This window comes from Siphateles boraxobius, unplaced genomic scaffold (genome assembly GCF_051911475.1).
Source record: "Siphateles boraxobius isolate OS27281-9 unplaced genomic scaffold, OSU_SipBor_1 8, whole genome shotgun sequence".
Lineage (NCBI taxonomy): Eukaryota > Metazoa > Chordata > Actinopteri > Cypriniformes > Leuciscidae > Siphateles > Siphateles boraxobius.
In genome coordinates, this window is record NW_027509208.1 from 33,954,458 (window position 1) to 33,978,477 (window position 24,020).

Consider the following 24,020-nt stretch of genomic DNA (forward strand, 5'->3'; position numbering starts at 1 on the left):
TGTTGTGCAGGTTGTGGTTAAAGTCATGGGATAAGTGTGTAGAGTTTTGAAAACTGTGTTCAAGCAATGAAAAACGAACTAGAGTTTGGTCCACATGAACTGCTGCTGTGCAGACTGTAGTTAGAATTTTGCACATGTAGCTCCAGTTGTGCTCACTGTCGTTTAGCAATAAAAAAAAACTGTAATAAAAAACATATTTTCTTGAGGTTTCTTACAATACAATACAATGCAATACAATACAATGTTTATTTATAAAGCACAATTTAAAAACAACCGAAGTTGACCAAAGTGCTGTTCAAGTACAAAAGAAAACGTACTCGTACACGTACTTAGCGTATATAAGCCAGGCAGATAGGCTTGCAACTTTGGTTTTCATCGACTGAAGCGAAAACGCTCATGGCGCCAGCACGGCCGGTTACGCAATACTCGTTCCCTCTTCTAGAGATAACCGAGGTTACATATGTAACCGAGTACGTTCTCTTATGAGAGGTTCTCTCGTATTGTGTAAGTTGGTTACGCTACGGGAACCCCTTGTCAACGCCGTGCGTGCCAATATCCACTTCATGATTCCCAGGGAGTCCCGGGAACATAGATAAGTGATAATAAGGTGGCCAGCAATGTGGGCCAACACACTGTTCATAAGCACCCATAGGGAATACAGAGCGGCATTGCCGGTCTTATCATATCAACCATATGGTGCCGCTCAACCAGGAGAGCTAAGTCACGTGAAAGTGGTCTAAGCAGGATCATATCTGGGCAGAACATACATCCCACTTATACTGACAGAAGTCTAGCCTGCAAGGCGGGGACTTCCAGGTTATAAAACCTAACAAATGTGGACGGAGAGGCCCAGCCCGCCGCCTCACAAATATTGTGAATGGAAATCCCGCTGGACCAGCTCCACGACAAGGCCACGCCTCTAGTGGAATGAGCCCTGATGCCCAAAGGGCACTGCAGGCATTTAGACACATAAGCATTCGCTATAGCATCCACTATCCATCTGGATAGACTCTGTTTCGAGGCGGCGAGACCCTTGGCGCGCCCACTGAACGAAAAAAGAGCTGCTCCGAGTGCCTGAAGGGGGTTGAGCGCGTAATGTAAGCCCTCAGCGCCCTAACAGGGCAGAGGAGACTAACATCGCTCTCACTATCGGATGCAGGCAGCGCCGATAGAGAAATGACCTGCGCTCTGAAGGGGGTGCCCAACACTTTTGGAACATAGCCATGTCTCGGTTTGAGGATGACTTTAGAGTCATTTGGTCCAAACTCAAGACACGCAGCGCTAACTGATAGCGTGTGTAAATCCCCCACCCATTTTACTGATGACAGAGCTGTCAGAAAAACAGTTTTGAGCAAGAGGTACTTTAGGTCCACAGAGTCTAGTGGTTCGAAGGGGTATGTTTTCAGGGCCTCTAGGACCAAAGAAAGAACCCATATAGGAACCGACGGGGGTCGTGGGGGGTTCATTCTTCTGGCTCCTCGAAGGAAGCGGGTGACCAGCTCATTCCTTCCCAATGACTGGCCGTTCATTGATTCAGCGAATGCTGCAACGGCCGCCACCTAACTTTAAGCGTAGAGGGGGACCTGCCCCTGTCCAGCAGCTCTCGAAGGAAACTAAGCAACCACGACAACCCACATGTCCGTGGGTCCAGATTTCTATCGGCACACTATTTGGAGAACACAGACCATTTAGACGCATAGAGCCGCCTCGTAGAGGGAGCCCTGGAGTGCGTAATCGTGTCCATCACTCCTTCTGGCAAGACAATGGGTATCCGTTGGTCAACCATACGTGCAGAGACCAGCGCTCTGGATAGGAATGCCAGATTGAGCCGCGGGCTTGAGAGAGGAGATCTCTCCTCACCGGAATCGGCCACGGGGCTGTGTGTGACAGCCGCGTCAGCTCCGGTAACCAGACTTGGTTGTCCCATCGCGGGGCTACTAGGAGCACAGAGATGCGCGCTTCCCTGATCCTCTTGATTACCTGTGGTAGCAGAGAGACTAGAGGGAAAGCATAGAGTGGGAGGCTGGGCCATATTTGGGTCAGCGCGTCCTTGTCCTTCAAGAAGAACATTGGGAGTGAGCGTTGTCTTTTGACGCAAACAGGTCGACTTCCGCTTTGCCGAAGAGGCGCCACAGTAACTGGACTGTTTGGGGGAGCAGGGACCCCTGGGGGAATGTTGTCCCTGGACAGTTTGTCTGGGCCGTAGTTCAGATGGCCTGGCACATGCGCGGCTCTCAGCGAGCGCAGAAAGTGCTGGGACCAAACGAGGAGGCGTTCTGTCAGATCGCAGAGATTCCTGGATCTGACACCGCCCTGACGGTTCACGTAAGACACCACAGACATGTTGTCTGATCGGACTAGAACGTGATGGTCTCGTATGAGCGGGAGAAAGTGCCTCAGCCCGTTCTCGACCGCTATCATCTCCAGACAGTTTATGTGAAGGCATTTCTCTCGGTCTGACCGCAGCCCAAAGACCGGTCTGCCCTCGAGGAGAGCGCCCCAACCCAGGTTGGAAGCGTCCGTCGAGATGACTTTTCTATATGAGACAGCTCCCATTGTCACCCCCCGCTGGTACCAGTCAGCCGCTAACCAGGGCTGCAGAGCTGAGACGCAGCTCTGAATCACTCTGATTCGTCTGCAGCCGAGAGCCCAAGCTCGGTGAGGCACTCAAGCATTCAACCAGCGTTGTAGCCGGCGCATGCCCTGTAGGGAGCACTGCTGCAGCTGAGGCCATACAGCCCAGCATTCTCTGAAACATTTTTAGAGAAGTGACGCTGCCCTTCTGGAAAGACGCGGCCAGGTGTCGAACACGGCGCGAACGTTGTGTAGATAACCGGGCCGTCATAGCCACTGAATCCAGTTCTATTCCCAGAAAGGAAACTGACTGACTGGGCAGTAATGAGCTCTTGGTCCAGTTGACCGTGAGACCCAGGCTTTCCAGATGGCTGAGGAGCACTGTTCTGTGAGATAAAAGTTCTATCTCTGACTGTGCCAGAATCAGCCAATCGTGCAAATAGTTCAAAATCCGCATGCCTCAGGGGAGCGAGAGCCGCGTCCATGCACTTCGTAAATGTACAGGGTGCTAAAGACAGGCCGAACGGGAGGACGGTGTACTGATATACCTGACCATCGAAGGCGAATCTCAAGAATGGCCTGTGACGGGGTATTATCTGAATCTGAAAATAAGCATATTTTAGATCGACAGAGATAAACCAGTCCCTCGGGCGAATTTGCGCGAGGATTTGTCTGGTCGTAATCATTTTGAACGGTCTTCTCATGAGAGCTTTGTTCAAATGTCTAAGATAGGTCTTAGAGCTCCATCCTTCTTGGGTACGAGAAAATAGCGGCTGTAAAAGCCTGACTTGCTCAGAGAAGGAGGTACTCGTTCTATGGCCCCCTTTGCACAACAGTTTGGCTATTTCTATTCTATTTCTACATTCATCACTCGAGCGTCGCGCTCCTTAAATCCAAGATAGCGGCTGGATTCCTGCCTTCCTGCCTTTTTCTCGCTTGCAGGATCTGAATGCAGGGCGGAAGCAGCTTGTCCGGCTGCTGAAAACGCGTGGCCGACGAGAGCTGACGTGGTCCTGCAGCCTTTAGACGGGAGGGCAGACTTTGAACGCCATCCCGCAGAGGGCGGACAAAGGTCCGCTGCAACCGCCTCCTCCACTGGGGGAATAGATTGATACCCCTTCTCGGCGGCGCCGTCCCCTTGAGAGAGCGCCGAGGAGACGTGAGAGTTGAGTCTCGCGCTGAATGGTGCATTCCACGATTTTGAAAGCTCAGAGTGGAGCTCTGGCAGAAAGGGTGCAGGCCTGGATGCGGGCGCTTGGGGGCGGCTGTGCAGAAAACAGCTGTCCAGTCTGTTGAGCGCGGGTTCTTTCGGCGGTGACCACTCTAGGCCGAGCCGGTCGACGGCCGTAGAAAGAAGCCGCTTAAGCTCCGCGTCCACACCAGCACGCGTGCGGCCGGATTCCTGGGCCGAGGAAGAGGCAGAGTGGTGGGAACCCGACCAGTCTTCGCTGTCCGAGGCCAGGAGAGAGCAGCTGTCACCCGCGGCGTCGTCTTCCGCCTCGTCCCCTGAAGCGGCAGCAGTGAGGGCGGTAGCTGGCATCTGCGCGTCCGGGAGGGCGTCCGTCTCGTGCTCTTTTAGAAAAGGGTGTCGCAGCGGTGAACACGCATAGTAGAGCAAAAAGGATACTGTCGCCAGATAGCGTAGCAGGCACGGATGGCTGAAGGCGGCAAGTTCGACCAGCTTCCTCAGACACTATCCTCTGCTTGCAGTAGCTGGTTTCAACGGCGGTGGCTTCTCTCAGGATTAAGCGATGCGAAGAGCTTCGCTGAAGAGATGAAAATCAGAGTTGCAAGCCTATCTGCCTGGCTTATATACGCTAAGGAACTCCCATTCTGGCGGGCTCAGACGCGTAGAGGCTCAACGATAGGCTGCTGCAGTTGCCGCAGAGCAGCCAATGAGCACGCAAGATAGCCTGCTCTAGGTCTGCTAGCTGCTGCACTGCGTTGACAATAAATACAAGATTAAGGATAATTTTTGGCTTCAATATCTCGAGAAAAGATGACCTTACCCGTAGCGTAAGCAACTTACACAATACAAGAGAACCTCTCGTAAGAGAACTAACAGTAAAAAACACAAAACACCAAGAATTACAAACAATAAAAAACAATAAAACACAAGCTGTAAAATTGGTTTCAGTCTGAGAAACACCAGTCATACTGAAAGAGCTCAAAGACTTGTAGACACAAGCTGAAATGACACGGTTGTTTCAGCAAATGAGCTTTTATCTCATGTTTGCTTTTGTTAACAGTATTGGTCAGGTTTAGTGTAGGTTTTTTGTAGGTGCTACGTTATTTCCAAACACAATATAGCATTAATCTTTAATTGTTAAACATGCAAGAAGCATAGGTATTCACTGATCTTAACCTCTGTTTGTGTTTTCTGTAGTATTCTAGCTGAGGCAAAGAACCTGTCCTTCAACGCCACCGCTGCTTTCAAAGCGTACACCAACATCAAGAACTACATCGACGAGGCCGATAAGGTGGCCAAAGAGGCAAAGAAGACCAGCGTTGAGGCTCAACAGCTGGTGAGGAAACACACACACTCATCATGAGTCTCTACACCAGTGGCTGATGGAAAATGCTCTGCGTGGGCAGCAACAAATTAAAATGATGTTGTTTTTTTACTTACACTCGTTTTGGAGTCTTTTTGCAGCTCTTTTCCATATTGCAACAGTTTATATCCCAACCAATTGCAAACAGTATCTGGTGATGCTTGGGTTAAAAAAAATAAAATAAAAAAAAGAAACAATCTTGTTAAAGTGCTATAGACAATCCACATAAGTCAGACACTAAATAAACCAATCCTCATCCATCAAGGATACATGTTTGGTTGTATAATCGACACTTTGTGTCTAGTGTCTAGGTTTAGATCAGAGTTTCACTGACTGCGTTAAAGCTGTTCTATTCATTTCTATTTGTCCTGCTTCAGAGATCAATGCTTTCCCCCGTTCTTTCATTATCATCCCTATCTACTGTCGTTCACCCTCCCTCACAGAAACAGGAGGCCAAAAGGTCAAAACTGAACAATGGTGCTTCACACAAGAGTGTCAAAAACGACAATATGCGACAATATTAAAAATGAGCTTTCAGTGGCACTTTCCATTTATCTGCATGACAAGTACACACTAATTGTATCACATTCAGCTGAATGACTGGGTTTTGTGTTATGTTTCATGTTGGAAATAGAATGGGATATTAATTTTAAAACACAAATGTACAAAAATGTTCTGTCTGTAGGCCTCAGGACCCAAAGGATCTCTGAAAGATCAAGCCAAGGCCTCTGTTCAGAAGAGCCACCGCCTGTGGAACGAGGCCAAAGAACTGCAGAATGACGTGAAAGGTGAACATCACTAGAAGATTAATCCTCTCCTGCAGATTCTCACTAATGTTTCCAAGAAGCCAGAGCAGCATTTATGCCATGTCACTGTTTTCTTTTTTCAGAAAATGGAGACAATCTGGGTGCTCTTCAGTCCAGACTGAAAAAAGCCAACAATAAGAACAAAGACTTACAGAAAGGCCTGAACGACACAATGGAGAAACTCAACGCCATTCCTCATGGTGTGTGTGTATGTGTGTGTGCACGCATGCGTGTGTGTGTGTGTGTGTGTGTGTTAGGGGTGTGAACCTACACTGGTCTCACGGTTCGGTTCGATTACGATTATCATGTCATCGATTCAGTTCAATTCGATATCGCGATGCATTGCGGTGCACTGCATCTGCAATTTAAATTTTTACTCCAAAAGTGATGTGTGCGTGCGCACGCGCGTGTTCGCCTGTTCGGGAAGTCGCACTGACAGAAACAGTGACATTCCAGTTTAAGTTTTAAGGGAGTAAAGCCTGTTTATGCCATTTAGTAAATTAAATTGTGTCAAATCAATTTTGTTTTAAAGAAATGTTCATTTATAAGCAGCGCTCTTTCATCAGTGTATAATGTTACCATAGAGATGAGGCATCAACCGTCGCCGAGCCCGCTGTTGAAGGTAACGATCATCCATTTATAATCACGCGTAACAACACAGAATAATTGTAATTTGACCATCGGGTTCGGATACTTAAATCAGCTCTATGTGTGCGTGACATGAGCGCGCACAGCGCGTGTCTTCTCCAGGTCGTGCTTACCAGGTTGTTCATTAGAGCCGAAATGTGCCCAGAATAGATGTAGGCTTTTAAAGTATTCGGAGCATTTTTAATTACTCGCACTCGCGTCTCGCCTCCTCTGCCATTGTATGCCACCGCGACAAAGCACACACGCGACAAATGACGTCAGAAAAGCGTCAGTATAACCGGTTATGGTCTATTACTGAACCGATACCGAATCGTCCTCGTCTGCATCGCGATACATCGTAGAAACGATTAATTTCGACACCCCTAGTATGTATGTATGTGTGTGTGTGTGTGTGTGTGTGTGTGTGTGTGTGTGTGTGTGTGTGTGTGTGCGCGCGTGCGTGCGTGTGTGTGTGTGCGAGTTTGTGACTGTGTGTGTGAGCTGACGGGAAACTAAGACAGTTCTCACATTTCATAACACCTTAAATGTTTTCTGTTCCTATGGTTACAGAGAGGTGTGCGTTTGTATGTATGTCACACATTGGATACAGGTGCTATCAGGACAAGGTTATCACTGATAGCAGTGTGTGTGTGTGTGGTAAATGGCAATATCTGAAATCCTTCTCCTTGTGGGGAAATATTTTGGTCCCTATAAGGAAAACAGCTTATAAATCATACCAAGTGATGTTTTTTGAAAATGTGAAAATGCATAATGTTTTCTGTGATGGGTAGGTTTAGGGGTAGGGTTACTTTAAGGGGAGGGAATATACAGTTCCCTTTCGAGGGAACTTGTGCTGTGTCGATGACGCTTTGGGAACATCCCTGCGTGATTGTGTCTGAAGTACGTATGTCAACTAGTCCAATGGCGAGAGTGAACACGACCAGGAAAGAATAAAAAAAAGCACATCCGGTCTGACCGGCGTTAGCTTCTGTGCCTCAGCAAGAGCTCTATGTCAAACTGTGTGTCTTATTTATTGTTGCCTGTACCGATATTGTGCAGTCACTATATCACATATAGCTTCTTCCTCCTGGGGAGAGAGTCCGGTCTCTTGCTATCTAGCTCTGAGAAGGTAGATGTGGTGAGCATCAAGACTGGGGAAGAGAAATTTGCGCTATGTCTAAGTTAAACATTAATTGGCCAGGCGAGAAACAGGACGCTCATGCTAAAAGCAAAATGGACGAGCGTTTTATGTCTTCCAATGTGGCACCCCCACCACAGGGCCTTCCATTCTTTCCTGTTTTACATAGATTAAGATCACGCGGCGGTGTTTCCACAACTTGGTTATATGGAGGAAACCTTGGTTCCTTTCCCAGGGACCTGTGATAGGAGTTCATTGGCATTGAGTCACTCTCATGACAGACACCTTTTTCACTGGCTGGAGAGCAGTAATTGAAGGCTTAGCTTAGAGTCTGTGGAGGAGTCATCATTTCCGTGGCACATAAACTGCCTGGAGATGATGGTGGTCTTCATGGCACTGAGGCACTTCCTCCAAGACCTAAGAGACCATCAAGTGCTGGTCCGTTCAGACAACTCGTCGTTGGTCTCTTATTTAAATCACCATGGGGGTCTGCGTTTACGTCTACTATGCAAATTGGTGCACCAGATCCTCCCATAGTCCCTAGATAAGATGCTCTCCCTGAGGGCAGTGTACATTCCGGGGTCCCAAAAAAAAGGAGCAGACATCCTGTCGAGACAGGGGCTGAGGCCAGGGGAATGGAGGTTCCACCCCGAGGTGGTGGAGCATATATGGGGGAGCATATATATTTACAGCTTTCTGCTTGGGACCTGGCTGTTGTTTTAGAAGGTTTCTGATGTAAAAACAGTCTTCCTTCTAGCTATTTCTTCTCTTAAAAGAGTAGGAGATCCTCAAGCCTAATTGGTGTCCCCCACTTGCCTTGAGTTCGCACCGGGGATGGTCAAGGCATTTCTTTACCCTTAACCGGGCCTATCGTTTTGCAAGCCTTCTGCCCTCCTCCTTTCAGAGATCAGGACCGGGAAAAAAGAACCTTCTCTGTCCAGTGAGAGCGCTGGATACATGTCCACAGAGCTGCCCTGTGAAGGAAATCGGATCAGCTTTTTGTCTGTTTTGGATAAGAAAGGTATTCCTGCTTCTAAGCAGACAGTCAGCAAGTGGATAGCCCAGGCTATCTCTTTTGCTTACGAGCCTTCACCTTTGGCTGTCAGAGCTCATTCTACCAGGAGTAGGCCTAATTTCGGTTGTATTCCTTAAAGAGGTTTGTTATGCGGCGAATTGATTTTCCCTTCTCCCATCCGTGAGGTTTTATAGCCTGGACCTGGACCCTGCCCCAGGTTCTCAAGTGCTTATGTCTTAGTTGTGCCACAGTTTGACATAGAAAGGCACTTGTAAGTACGGTGTTTGGGTATTATTGTTCCCAAAGCGTCATCGACGCAGTGTCACATTCACTTCTCAGGGAACTAGGGTTACAGTCGTAACCTGAGAGGTTCCCTTTCGAGGGAACTTGTGCTGTGTCGCCCTGCCATACTTACTTCATCCCTGTGATCGACTTTCTATAGCTAATAGAAGCTAACGCCGGTCATTACGGATGTGCTTTTATCCTTCCTGGTCGTGATGTCAACCGCCCGTGATGTTCCCTCTCGCCATTGGACTAGTTGACATACATGCTTCAGACGGAATCACGCGTGAGGGATTGTTTCCTGAGGCAGTTATGGAAATGTGTGCAGCCACAGATCTAGCTCTCCGCTCCACTAAGCAGACTGCCCATGTCATTTGTCGGGCGATTGAACCCACGCTCTCACCCCCTCCTCCTCAATGCCACTGCCTCAGCAGTAAAAGATTGGGGTGAAGAGCTTGGCAGCTATATGCTTGACAAGATTGTGCCTTTCTATGTCAAACTATTTCAGTGGGAGTGGCCTACTCTCCCATCTGTGCCCCTCCCCAATTCATCATATTGGAGATTAAATCAGGGCTATTCTCCTTTGTGAATAGGTTAGTGCCCATTTTCTGGCAAGTCCAAGGTCAGAGCAAGGCCTTTGACAGAGCAGAGGTGGGCCGTCTCGTGTTTAGCGATCCATTCTCTTATCTGTCACCCTCTTCAGCTCATTGAGGCTGGATATTTATTCCTGTTCCCTGGTTTGGCTTATCATGCTGGGCTCAGTACTGTGGACCTAGCTGAGGCTATGTCTGTAGTCTCCCCTGGATAGCTCTGCGCTTAAGGGCTCTAGGCTATAGCCTGTCCTGCAGCTGGTGGCTCAGACTGGGTTAAGCCAGAAGTTCCCTGGTAAGTATGAGCATGGATACTCTAGAGCTTTTAGGGACCAAGGCTATGGTGTCACAGTCTATCTGGGGTGAGGCCCATTGAGTTCTTCAGTGTTTGCCTGACAAGATTGTGCTTGATGACTCTGGGTATCAAAGGGGTCCTATAATGCCCCTTTTTACAAGATGTAAAATAAGGCTCTGATTGTCCCCAGAGTGTGTATGTGAAGTTTTAGCAGAAACGCGCTGTTTTTGTGTGTCCCTTTAAATGCAAATGAGCTGCTGCTCCCAGCCCCCTTTCAAGAAGAGGGCGGAGCTTCAAGAGCTGGTCTCTTAGAAGCTCCGATTACCTCGCAGACACACACTGAAAATGTCAGAAACTGTTTATGATAAACTGGAGTTGGACAATGATGGAGAGACTCAAGAAGAAGTGACAACATGTAGAATGCAACAGGACATTTCTGAATGGTTAGCTGATGAATTTCTGTAGCTGATGTGGAGTTAACCATCTTCAAGTAATTAGGGCTGGACCCGAATATACGAATATTCGTTCGGTGGGTTGGTATTCGATTTGAAAATGTGACATTCCATTTTTTTTTTTTTTTTCCACACCTGGCATCCCCCTCGAAACGGTTCTCATTCGCGCTTGAATATGTTTTACACCATAAAATCTGGTGAAATATAACACTTAACATATAACTTCATTATAGCTACTTGATAAATATATTTGCTTCTTCTTGGACTACTAAAAGTGTTCCTGCAACGGGAGTATAGACCGCAGAACAGCGGGGTTTGTATGGACAGAAGTGCATGTCTGAGCTTGTATTTTGGGTTAAGCTGCTTTGCTTTGACATTGTGGAAAACCGAATAATAGAAACAAAATGTATTATCCTTTTTACCTGTGATGGGTATCAATTATCAATCTAAATTAATCTACTGCGAAATAAAGGAGAAATTTAGTTTTTATATATATTTAAATTTCGTTTTTATTTATTTAAATTTCATTTTTATTTAAATTCCGTTTTTATTTTTTATTTATTTAAATTTCATTTGTATTTATTTAAATTTCGTTTTTATTTATTTAAATCTTCCCTACTTTGTCAGTGAGAAAAATATTATAAGACTACCTTATTAAAAATATTGCTTAAGTTAAAAGACCTGTGTGTGTGTGTGTGTTTTATATCACTAGTGCAGTGTCCATTCTCGGAGCATATAAGCCCTGCTCGCGTGAGGCTTGCCACTTCTCTATTTAAATCTACCCTACTTTGTCAGTAATTTGTTAGTGAGAAAAATATTAGAAAACCTTATTAAAAATATTGCTTAAGTTAACGACTGTTCGGTTTTGTTGACGGGGGGTGATTGTTCGGTTTTGTCACACGCACATTTGCACACACACGCAAGGTCTCTCGCTCTCTCCCTCTCTGTTGGCGCGCGCTACACGGTTTGGAGCTCGCAAGCTCTAGATTCCGGGAGATTTGAACTAATTTGCGGGGATCAGGGAGCCGCTATCAATATGCGGGAGACTTGGGATGTGTGAGACATATAGAGATTCCGAAGCTTCGAATATTCGATGTTCATTACTACCGAAGCTTCGAAGCTCAAAAAATGATATTCGGACCAGCCCTACAAGTAATTGATTAGCATATTCTGTCATGATGTTCTATAAATCGCTCGTGTGGGAACTGTAAGATGACTACAGAGCCAGATAATATGCTGCATGAAGATAGAACAGGGATAGTTTTGTTAAATTACGGTTATAACTTATGTTGGCATCTTGCATTTATAATATGCTATTGCATTTGTGTTATGTACTGTATTGCAATAAATGTGAAAAGAGGAATGCAAGAGCTTGAGCAGACTCCCTAATGTTCTCTACTACAACTACAACTCTTCCTCTTCTCATCATGTCCTCACCTAGTGTGAGGTGTTCCCGGGGGTGGGGTTTATGTAAATTTTAGGGTTAGTGTCACTAACCTGTGAAGTAACTTGTTGTAGTTTCTACCAGCACTTTGTTTAGTCTTAAAAAAAGAAAGACATTTTAAAGAAAATATCTCCCTTTGCTTTGAACTTCGGGCGTTGTAACTTTGCAGATGTTGTTTATGCTCAAACAGCAACATTACACACTAATTAAAGTTAAAAAAGTGAAATCATAATCAACCACCCCTTTAACATCCTCATTTCATCTGCATCTGACACAGCGTCGAAATCTCTCAAAGTCAACATCTTACAACACCTGTGTGTCCTCCTTCAGTAAGTCTAAAGTTGATGACGTGTAATGGTAGGCGCTCTTTTATATGCATGGGTGCTCCATGTCATGTCATAGGACTGCCATGAGCCAAGAGGATTGGCTTGATTTCACACACTGTGCTTCAGACACCGGGACCCTATAGCAAGTGTGTGACGCAGCAAGACTTAAGAAGAGAACGAGACACTGCATCAGAAGCTGACGCTGGTTTACAGATTTAAATTTAGCAAATAGTATCATGTTTTTTCTTAGATCATGGAGTAAAATATGACCTGTGTGAGATTCCCCCTCATGTGAATGTTTACGCTTTGTGAAAATGATTTTTGAGATCTGCTTATATTTTCCGTAATTATTTTACATACTTGTTTTGATGATGACTGTAGGTCTAGCAGAGAAGATCCAGGCCACTAAGGTGAAGGCGGCAGATGCCAACGACACGGCCATAGACGTCCTCAACCGTCTGAAGGACATGAACCTGAACCTGATGGGCTTGAAGAGGAATTACAGCGAACTGGAGAACGACGTCAAGAAAGCCAACAACCTCATCAAAGACCCAGAGAAAAACAGTACGACATCCATCCAACTATAGCAATATTCTTGCTTGATAGAGACAACAGCTGCATGGATCATGAAGATTTGATTTCTTAATTGAAATGTTTGTGTTACAAGATCACTTAAATGCTTATTTCGTATTTTTCCCTCCACATTTGATTTTGAACGTCAACAGCAATAAGTATGTATACACAATTTTCTTCTTTCATCTGTTTGAATGGTTTTAAGAGCTCTCTCCGCTCCCTGAGGCTTCAGCATGGTGCTTTCATCCAGAGCGCTGCATGTACAGAGAGAGTGTTTTCCCAATCGTTCCATTTCTCCCTTCTTTGTTTCAGCCCAACAGGATTAAACGCCGCCTTTGAAAGCTTCACTAAGCTTGTTATCCTAATGAGCGCTTTAGCTAATTACAGATGAAAACTCTGTCGTTTTTTTCTCTCATCTTCTCTTTTGAAATAACAGCTCCATGTCTTTCGCTTCCTATGCTGCAAACGAGAGATATATAATGTCAATTTTTTCTTCATCTCCCATTTTCTGTTTTCTCAATCCTTTCATGGTCTCTTGTGCTCTTGTTTTAGAGCCTTTCATTTCATTTTACTTATGGCTTCGCTATCGAGCATGTTTCTAATGTTTATTCATATTTCATATTCATATCATATTCATATTTATTTTATTCTGTCATGTATTATTTGTGACGGCCGGTCCTCTGCGTGTGTGTCTGTAGTTCATGCGGCAGGTGCTAAAGTGAAGGATCTGGAGAAGGAGGCTGATAGGCTGCTAGAGAAACTAAAGCCCATTCAGGAACTCCAGGACAACCTGAAGAAAAACATCTCGCAGATCAAAGAACTCATCAACCAGGCTCGCAAACAGGCCAACTCTGTGAGTACTGCCTATAATACTCAAGAAAATAGCCTATAGAGTCTTGTGAAACCATAATACCTCAGGGAAGTCCTGAAGATGGTACATTTCAAACACTCTGCTATAAACGCACACATTCTCAATACATGTTCAATCATTTAAATGTTAAGTAGTTCTTGTTGATCCTTCCTTAAAGCAAGACACTTCAAAATCATTGTTTTTTCATGCAATAGTCAGCTTTGAGATTTTGGGCTAATTTGTCAATTTGTGTCTTTAAAATTCAATTTCAATGCATAAACTGAAAATAAATTGCTGTAAGATTTCATTTGAAACCATTTTCACAAACAATTATGAAAGAAACGGCAACACATTGATTTAAATGTGACATTTTAAAGTAGGAAGACTGAAATAGTATTTTCGGCAACAGTTTATTTTACAGTGTCCTTGTTACATATGTTACATGTACTTACTGTAGTAATAACAGTAAATTATTCATAATTACATGTATTTTTACTAATTTTATAGTTAATTTAAATATAGTTATATTTAACCTTGATTTTTAAGTGCATGGGGATATTAAAAGTTTTGGTTACACTTTATTTTAAGGTGTCATTGTTACAGTCTAATACATTTAGGTACTAGGTATTAATAAGTAACTAACTTGGTGACTATAGGGTTAGGGTTTGGTTTAGGGTTAGTTGCATGTAATTATGCATTATTTATAGTTATTACTACAGTAACTACGTGTAACGCGTGTAAGAAGGACACTGTAAAATAAAGTGTTAACAAACTTTCTCAGCACTTAAATGTATATTTACACTGTAATATAATGTTTTTCCATATTTTCTTTGTTAGTGGTGCTTGCCAAAGGCAAGGCATCAATATTTTTATTGTGTATACTTATTAGTGGTGCTTGCCAAAGGCAAGGCATCACTATTGTTATTGTGTATACTTATTATTATACTTATTCTTATTATTCTGGACAAAGTTTGGCGCGTAACTCGCCCTGCAAATTTTGTCACAGACCCCTGAGTGAGGCGTCAAATCGTGCGGCTCATTGAGGAGAGGTGTGTTATGACTTTTCTAAGCGATCGGGTGTACGATGTTCGCACAGCGGATGAAAAAGCGGCCAAAAAAATCCCATTGACTTAACATTGCGTAATGTTCAGAATTTCAAATCCCAACCGACTTTTTCACACACACAGACACAAAGGGCCTGACACCCCTGCGTTTCTCTCCCTCTCTCTCTCCCTCAGAGGATTTATATTATCAAGCAGCCAATAAGTAATGGTCTAAAATCTTCATAGCCTCAATCTAGCAACCAATTACAGCACCCTAGCAACCGTAGGCCATAGGCACTTTTTAATAAAGATTTTAAGAACTCTATAATAACTCTATAGTAACTATCTTTTACTATGTTATAAAAAATACATGCTGACATCACAGACCCCTGAGAAAGGCTTCAAATCGTGCGGCTTATTGAGGAGAGGTGTGCTACATCTTTTCTAAGAGATCGGGGGTACGGTAATTGCCCCAGGGGCAAAAAAGCGCCCAAAAAAAATCCCATAGACTTAACATTGCAACAAATTTTGACGAGTCATAGCTCAGAAATCAGATTTCACAGAAACGTGTGATTTGCCACATTTGAAGAGGCTGACAGGTTCTGTAAGAACATATCTCACAATGGGATAAAAGTTGCACCCCTGGAGCCAGTTGCACCAACAGGGCTTTACTAAGCCTGGTCCTAACTGCTAAGTAGGTCTTAGTTAAGACCAGTCTTTAGAGTTGACCTAACGTGGGTTGCACCAACCAAACTTAAGCCTAGGCTTAACTACGCCTGGTTTTAGCAATGCGCGTTCCTGTGAATGGCCACGGTTGCCTAGCAGCATGCGTTGCTGGGGTTACGTTGTAAACTATCTTCCGCTGTTTGGTTAACTTGTAGCCATATCAATGGAGGATCAAGAAAAAGGAAAGGACTTTCAGTTAATAATTGAAACTTTCATTTTTAATGTGACAGTTAAGGGGTTAAAATAGTATTCAGTTAATAGAGCTGTACATTCAGCACGTGACAATTCGCTTCATTCGCGGCAGCATTACGTCTGTCTCCTGCACGCGAGAGGTGAGGTAGAAGAACGTTGGTAATAAATGTCAGTTCAATTGTAAGTTCATTCTTTATGTGCTTAGGAGTGTGCGTTATGTATCGTCTATGATGATATTGTAATCATTGTTTTAACTATGGACGAGGCACTGCGAGCTGACATCACATTTGTCTCTCGTGCTTGTTTTCACTGCGTGATGTGTCACTGCAGTTATAGGTATGTCCCAAAATAAGTTTTTTTGTCTTATATTTATATCATATTTTATTAAAAGGGCCGTTTTCATGTGCACAATTGCAAATGTGATATTTATTTTATACAACAGTTAAATTAACAATGAGTTAACATTGTGAGTTACTTTTTAGACACAATTGTGAATATTGTTTTTTTCCCCTTTATTTTGCTGACGAGAATTTCAAAATGAAACTGTAGCAGAGTCTCCATGCAACAGACAGGAAGATTTTTTGACCGTTTTTAACAAATCATTTTAACGATTCAATGAACAATCACTTGCTTTTAGTGGTTACTATAGAAACATTATCTGTCGGAAAACGGATAGGCCTATTAACGTTAGTATATGCCTAGATTTTGACTTTACGCCTGCTACTGACTAGGCGTAAGATTTACGACCGGTCTTAGCGAGAAGAGGACTTAAGCCTGGATGGTGCAACAGTCGTAACTATTAGGTCGGACTTAGAATGCTGAGTTAAGACCTACTTACCTTAAGACCAGGCATAAACCCTGTTGGTGCAACTTGCCCCTGGGGGTCAGGAGCTGCTCAAAGTTGCCCCATTGACTTACTATGGTGTAGGACGGCCCATGAAATGGGCCGTTCTACACATTGCATAGGGATTTTGTATTGAACATAGCTCTGGATCACAGTGTCATAGAGACAAGGGGACGGGCTCATTTTACTCAGATGACCAATCAGTCTCTCAGGATCATTGTGAAGCTATTAAGCCATGCCCTAGCAACCATTTAGAGCACCTTAGCAACAAGTTCCATAGACTTCTATTGAAAGAGATCAAAAGGATATCTCCGGATAGAAGTGTCATAGAAACACAAGGGTGGACTCGTTTGACTCGGGGCAGTAAACAACCAATAGTGAATCACCTCAACACTACGTAGCCCCTCCCTAGCAACCATTATCGAGCACCTTAGCAACCAAAATCCATACAGGGATATCTTCCATTCTGAATGTCACAGAGGCATGGGAGTTGGTTTATATCATTCACACTGACAAACAGCCTTTTCAGTTTCATGACTGGCAGCTGCCAAGCCACTCCCTAGCAACCAAACAGAGCACCCTAACAACCATTTTGCAAGACATATATCTCTGTATCAGAACATCATATAGAGATGGGGTTAACACAAGTTTGACTCTGGGCAGCAAACAGCCAATCATGAATCATGTCAACACTTCCTTGCCCCTCCCTAGCAACCATTGTTGAGCACCTTAGCAACCAAAATTCAAAGAAGGATATCTTCCATTCTAAATGTCACCGAGGCATGGGAGTTGGTTTATATCATTCACACTGACAATCAGTCTTTGGAGTTTCATGATTGGCAGCTGCCAAGCCACTCCCTAGAAACCAAACAGAGTACCCTAGCAACCATTTTGCAAGACATTTATCTCTGCATCAGAACATTGTATAGAAATGGGGGTTGGTTCTTTTGACTCATGCTAGCAAACAGGACTTCCAACATGCTACACATGCTAGCTGTGAATAGCTACATGCTAATAGCAATTAGGTAAGTGCTAAATCATGCCAAGAAAATGCTAAGAACTCCAATAGTAACCATCTGTGACAACTACCAACCACCTAGTAACATCATAGCAACCACCTAGAATACCTTAGCAACTGCCCAGAACACTCTAGCAACCACCCAAAATACCCTAGCAACTGCCTAGCAACACAATAGCAACCACCTAGCAACATCATAGCAACCACCCAGAACACCCTAGAAACCACCTAGCAACCACCCAGATCACCCTAGCAACCACCTAGCAACCTCATAGCAACCACCTAGCAACCTCATAGTAACCACCCAGAACACCCTAGCAACACCCTAGCAACCACCCAGAATACCCTAGCAACCGCTTAGCAACACCATAACAACCACTCAAAACACCCTAGCAACCGCCTAGCAACCACCCAGAACACCCTAGCAACACCCTAGCAACCACCCAGAATACCCTAGCAACCACCCAAAACACCCTAGCAACCGCATAGCAACCACTCAGAACACCCTAGCAACCACCTAGCAACCACCTGAACAACATGAATAAGCCATATCTCAGCACCAGAACATAGTACAGACATGTTTGTTGGCTCGTATGCAATCATGTACCACACCCTAGCAACCAAGTGGTGAGTTTTGCCACTGCAAGCACCACTTCACATTTTCTTCTGGAAATGTACATTCTAGTTATTAGTGGTGCTTGCCTATGGCAAAGCAACACTAGTGTTATTGTGCATACTTATTCTTCTTATTCTTATTCTTCTTATTCTTATTCTTCTGGCCACTTTTTGACGCGCTACTCCTCCCGCAGTTTTTGTCACAGACCCATGAATGAGGTGTCAAAACGTGCGGCCTGTTCGGGAATGGTGTGCTATGACTTTTATAAGCGATCGGGGGTACGATGTTTGCCAATGTTCTACACATTGCATAGGGATTTTGTATTGAACATAGCTCTGGATCACAGTGTCATAGAGACAAGGGGACGGGCTCATTTTACTCAGATGACCAATCAGTCTCTCAGGATCATTGTGAAGCTATTAAGCCACGCCCTAGCAACCATTTAGAGCACCTTAGCAACAAGTTCCATAGACTTCTATTGAAAGAGATCAAAAGGATAATTCCGGATAGAAGTGTCATAGAAACACAAGGGTGGACTCGTTTGACTCGGGGCAGTAAACAACCAATAGTGAATCACCTCAACACTACGTAGCCCCTCCCTAGCAACCATTGTCGAGCACCTTAGCAACCAAAATCCATAGAGGGATATCTTCCATTCTGAATGTCACAGAGGCGTGGGAGTTGGTTTATATCATTCACACTGACAATCAGCCTTTTCAGTTTCATGACTGGCAGCTGCCAAGCCACTCCCTAGCAACCAAACAGAGCACCCTAGCAACCATTTTGCAAGACCTATATCTCTGTATCAGAACATCATATAGAGATGGGGTTGACACAAGTTTGACTCTGGGCAACAAACAGCCAATCACGAATCATGTCAACACTTCCTTGCCCCTCCCTAGCAACCATTGTTGAGCACCTTAGCAACCAAAATTCAAAGAAGGATATCTTCCATTCTAAATGTCACAGAGGCATGGGAGTTGGTTTATATCATTCACACTGACAATCAGTCTTTGGAGTTTCATGATTGGCAGCTGCCAAGCCACTCTCTAGCAACCAAACAGAGTACCCTAGCAACCATTTTGCAAGACATATATCTCTGCATCAGAACATTGTATAGAGATGGGGGTGGGTTCTTTTGACTCATGCTAGCAAACAGGACTTCCAACATGCTACACATGCTAGATGTGAATAGCTACATGCTAATAGCAATTAGGTAAGGGCTAAATCATGCCAAGAAAATGCTAAGAACTCCAATAGTAACCATCTGTGACAACTACCAACCACCTAGTAACATCATAGCAACCACCTAGAATACCTTAGCAACTGCCCAGAACACCCTAGCAACCACCCAAAATACCCCAGCAACTGCCTAGCAACACCATAGCAACCACCCAGAATATCCTAGCAACCACCTAGCAACATCATAGCAACCAACTTTACAGTTTATTCATATCTATATTCTGAAGGTTTGTTCATTTATCATTCACTTGATTTATACAAAATTTATTCCTTAAAACATTTCTGTATGTATTGACAGTACTGACAGTATTTTCTAAAAAAAAAATTGTGGATATTTAAGATAATGCATAATTTACATGTTTAAACATTACTTTTCTGAAAACGTGCAATACAAAATATTTGTCTTAATGTACTGTGATTACTCACCTGGGGAAAGTATGGCGACATCTATTAGTTAAAATAATTACCCTATTAACCTGCAGTGTCTGGCCTTAAATCTGCTACATAATTTGCTGCAAGAAAAGAAATGAGATCATTAATGTGCTGTCCGCACTCTCTGGCTTGACCTCTCATGACCTTTGAACCCTAGATTAAGGTGTCTGTGTCGTCCGGTGGAGACTGTATCCGCAGCTATCGGCCGGAGATCAAGAAGGGCCGTTATAACACCATTATCCTCCACGTGAAGACCGTTGCTGCTGATAACCTGCTCTTCTACCTTGGTTCGGCCAAATATGTGAGTGTAAATCTGCCTCTGTCTCTGTTCCTCTGTCTGTCTGTCTGTTGGGCTCAAGCCCTCGGACCCAGTGTGAGGTTCACACTGTTGAGCTTGTGCATTTAAGTCGGTTTTCTTTCCAAAGCATCTAACAAACATCTGTTGCCCATGGCTTGGAAAAGGAAATGATTAGAGCTTATTACATTCACACACACACATAATGTTTGCTGCGTGCTGAATTTCCTCTGTCGTGTGTAGGTGGATTTCTTGGCGATTGAGATGAGGAAGGGTAAAGTGAACTTCCTGTGGGATGTTGGGTCAGGGGTCGGCCGTGTAGAATATCCCGATCTCGTCATCAACGATGGAAACTGGCATCGAATCGAAGCCTCACGGTAATTCAGGGTTCACATGAATACTACAGTATGTGTTTTGTTGAAAATCCATTATTCTTATTACTTATTTGATAAAAGATAGATTTTTTTAAGTAATTAAGTAAAACTGAGTCATCATTTTGGTCTGAATAACATTACTATGTTTGATCTAAAGCTTCTGTTTAAATGCTTTAGGTTTTTTGTAGACATCAGTTCGGTAGACAAATGTCAACTGTGCCTACATTAGAATTTCTTTACAAAACTAAAGTCTAATGACAGTAGTAATGGTGCATATTTATTTTGGGGTAAACATTGATCAAATAGCTGCATTCTTCAATCCCTCCATTAATCAAGAGGGAAAGGGAGAGCAACTGTTATGTGTTAGCATTGCTCATTATCAACGGTGGTGTAAGTGTTGGTCTTGTTCTCATGTTGGTGATGTCCAGTATCGGGCTGAACGGCAGTATCTCGGTCCACGCGCTGGAGGGACCCAAAACTGGCATCTTACCAACCCGTAGAAGCGCCAGATCCCCCGAAAGCTACACTGTGCTGGATGTGGACCAGAACGCTTACCTGTTTGTCGGTGGCATGCTGGGCTCAGTGAAGGTGAGAGAGATCGCACTGCACCGCATCTTCTTCATTAGCATTTTGATCAGGTTTTACAGCGAAAATGCATAAATAACATTGAACCAAAATAAATACACCTAAAGTGTAAGTTTGGAGATTTTCAGACCGCTGTCTGTGATGTATATGTAAATGAACAGTGTTTCCTCTTTCTGTGTGTTACCTGGAGCGAGTAATTCACGTTGATTTGTCAGTAATAATCTTTGTGAAAACTACAGATTATACTTCCTCATGTTTGTATTCCCGCCCACGGACTGTCGGATCACCAAAGGGTTAATAACAGAACAGTTAATGTAAGGTTAGGGTTAATATAACTATATCGTACTTTGTCTACTCTTTGAACAGCATTATGGTAAAACTGAATCACTATGGCAACATCTTTCTTACCTTTCAGTTTTCCCCTTCGTTTGGTCTAAAACACTGTGTTTGTGCTCATCCAGTATGAAATGTTGACTACAAGCATGAAGGTTTATCATATTTTCGGTCTCTTTATTCTCTCTGTATTTATGATTCTCTGCAGTCTTTAGTCGCTGTCTACAAAGCTCTGGACCCTACTCTGGAAACCCAAAAACAAAACTCCCTATAAACGTCTACTCTTTGAATTCTTGCACACTGGAGCAATACAAGTCGACAGCATTATGAGTAAAAGTTTGCTAAGATGTATGTCCTACAAAAGCAAGGTGGTATTTTACTCTGGAAAGCGTATCCAGAGCAGACTGGTGATAGTGGCCTTGGACGGCAACAAGCCCAGTGTATTATGGGTGTTGAAGTTTTACTTCCTGTTTGGCAAAAGGAAAGACAACAGCCTTTTCTGAGTTTTCTCTAGTCAAGCAGCACCAATTACATTTTTTGCAGCAGTTTCTCACACCGAAATAGTAATGGGATCCTTTGTAAGACAGAAAACACAAAGAGCACCAGATTAGCTGGATATTTGCATACAATTGCTTATAGGAAACAGAACTTGAAAATGTTATTTATCAGTGATGAGGCAGATATTAATTGAGCGTGTAGCTTGTGAACGACTCTGCACTGCCAGTAAAGACAATTTAAATCCATACATCCAAAATAGACTAAAAAAAGAGTATCAAAATATGGGGACACCAGTACTGATGAGGGCTAGAAACATTCCAACTCAGAGCTGTTTTACCGTGTGAAATTCATACTCATTCGTGTGTGTGTGTGTGTGTGTGTGTGTGTGTGTGTGTGTGTGTGTGTGTGTGTGTGTGTGTGTGTTTGTTTGTTTGTTTTGTTTGTGTAGAAGGCAGACGCTGTGAAAACCACCACGTTCTCAGGCTGTATGGGAGAGACGTCTCTGGATGGAAAAGCCATTGGCCTGTGGAACTACAGAGAGAGAGACGGGGATTGTGCTGGTTGTGTAGTCAGGTGAGCGCGCACACACACACCTGTGGTCTCGGTGTGAGGAGCTCAGTGTAATGATGTGTGTGTGTGTGTGTGTGTGTGTGTGTAGTCCTCAGCCGGCGGACTCTGAAGGCACGGTTCAGTTTGACGGAGAGGGTTACGCTGCCGTCAGCCGCCCCACCCGCTGGAACCCCAACGTTTCCACTGTCATGCTCAAGTTTCGCACCTTCTCCACAGATGCAGTCATGATGTACTTCGCCACCAAGGACATGGTAACAAACACACACACACTCTTAAATGACATGCATTCAAACACACTGCAGCTAAATCCAGTTGTCAGTTCACCTGCTTAATCCTGTTCTGTACACACAAAGTTCAGTAATTTACTGTGACAACCACAATCTACAACCGAATTAACTCCCAAAAAATGCATTTACCAAAATTCTGTGTACGGTATAGAGCTTGTGGTTAATGGCGTATTAGACATAAATCAGAGATGTGGCTCTCATCTGGATGTGCGATGAAAGAAAATAAATCCAAATGCTGAAAACAAATATCGCACCCACTTTAATAACTTTTAAAACTCGATCACTTTATGAGCTAAACCCAAACAACAAGCCCCAAAGCACTTATAATAAGTGGCAACACTGCAAGAGCTCACTCTGCGAAGCAGTCATACCAACATAAACGAAACACTGTTTATGGTTTTATTAAAACTGAATGTTGTTATGGTTACCATGATGTCAATCATCTCAATTTCCAGATGTGTTTCGTAGGGGATTCACTAATGCAATTAAATGCAGTTGTCACTCCTGAAACTTTACCATGTGTATGTGGCCAATCATATGAGTCATTTAACATAATTTGACATTCCTTCTGATTATATCTGTGTATAAACTCTCTTTCTCTCTCTCTCTCTCTCTCTCTCTGAGCAGAAAGACTTCATGAGTGCAGAACTGAGTGACGGGAAGGTGAAAGTGAGTTGTGATCTGGGCTCAGGCAATGTTTCCATCATCAGTAACAAACGCTATAATGATGGAAAATGGAAGTCCTTCACCATGTCCCGCATGAAGAAAGAAGGTACAGAAATCCCAAAAGAAGAGCTCACGACAGCCATGTGCGAGCGAATCTGTAGACGTGTCCGTAAAAGGGTTTGAAAATTAACGTGCATTACTTACCCTCATGTCGTTCCAAACCCGTATTTGTTTCTTTCCTCTGTGAAACACAAAAGGAGATGTTCACCCTGGTCTTTTATAGACATGTGCATTGCAGTTCAAATCTTCTGAAGTCAGAAGCTCCTCTGAGACTAGATCTTAAATTCATTAAAAGTCTTTGGGACGTGCTGGAGGAGACTTTACAGAGTGATGGACTCTTGCATTGACAATACAAGATCTTGTCCAAAAATGTATGCACCTCTTGATGGAAATAAATGTTGTGATATTACTTCCATCAAGAGGTGCATCAATTTTTGGGTACTTTTAATTTAATTTAATTGAGTAATAATCATAAATTAGGCGTCATTGGGAAGCTTAAACACTAAATTCATCCTGTGAAAATCATTTTGAAATTGAACAATGCGTTACCATGGAACCATTTCTGTAAAATCTTTTAGCGGCTCGATTTTTGTGATATCAACTTTAAATTTGGAACAAAACTTTTTTTTGTGCAATTTTAGACTATAAATTATTTAGTAAAATATATATTTTGTATAAAATAAAAAAGTTTAGTTCAGTATTCCTTACATCTGTA

At 43.5% G+C, this 24,020-nt stretch overlaps 1 protein-coding gene across 14 annotated transcripts in view; it reads left to right on the plus strand.

Moving 5' to 3' along the window:
* The window catches only part of lama2 (laminin, alpha 2), a 419,939-nt gene that overhangs the window by 375,373 nt on the left and 20,546 nt on the right, over positions 1–24,020 (plus strand). For all 14 annotated transcript variants that reach the window (XM_077221106.1, XM_077221108.1, XM_077221107.1 and 11 more), the window contains 11 exons: positions 4,961–5,099; positions 5,812–5,914; positions 6,016–6,132; positions 12,483–12,665; positions 13,373–13,527; positions 19,795–19,938; positions 20,176–20,309; positions 20,735–20,894; positions 22,171–22,295; positions 22,381–22,543; positions 23,207–23,351. In XM_077221106.1, the coding sequence (XP_077077221.1) occupies positions 4,961–5,099; positions 5,812–5,914; positions 6,016–6,132; positions 12,483–12,665; positions 13,373–13,527; positions 19,795–19,938; positions 20,176–20,309; positions 20,735–20,894; positions 22,171–22,295; positions 22,381–22,543; positions 23,207–23,351 (1,568 nt within the window). The remainder of the gene's footprint in view (positions 1–4,960; positions 5,100–5,811; positions 5,915–6,015; positions 6,133–12,482; positions 12,666–13,372; positions 13,528–19,794; positions 19,939–20,175; positions 20,310–20,734; positions 20,895–22,170; positions 22,296–22,380; positions 22,544–23,206; positions 23,352–24,020) is intronic.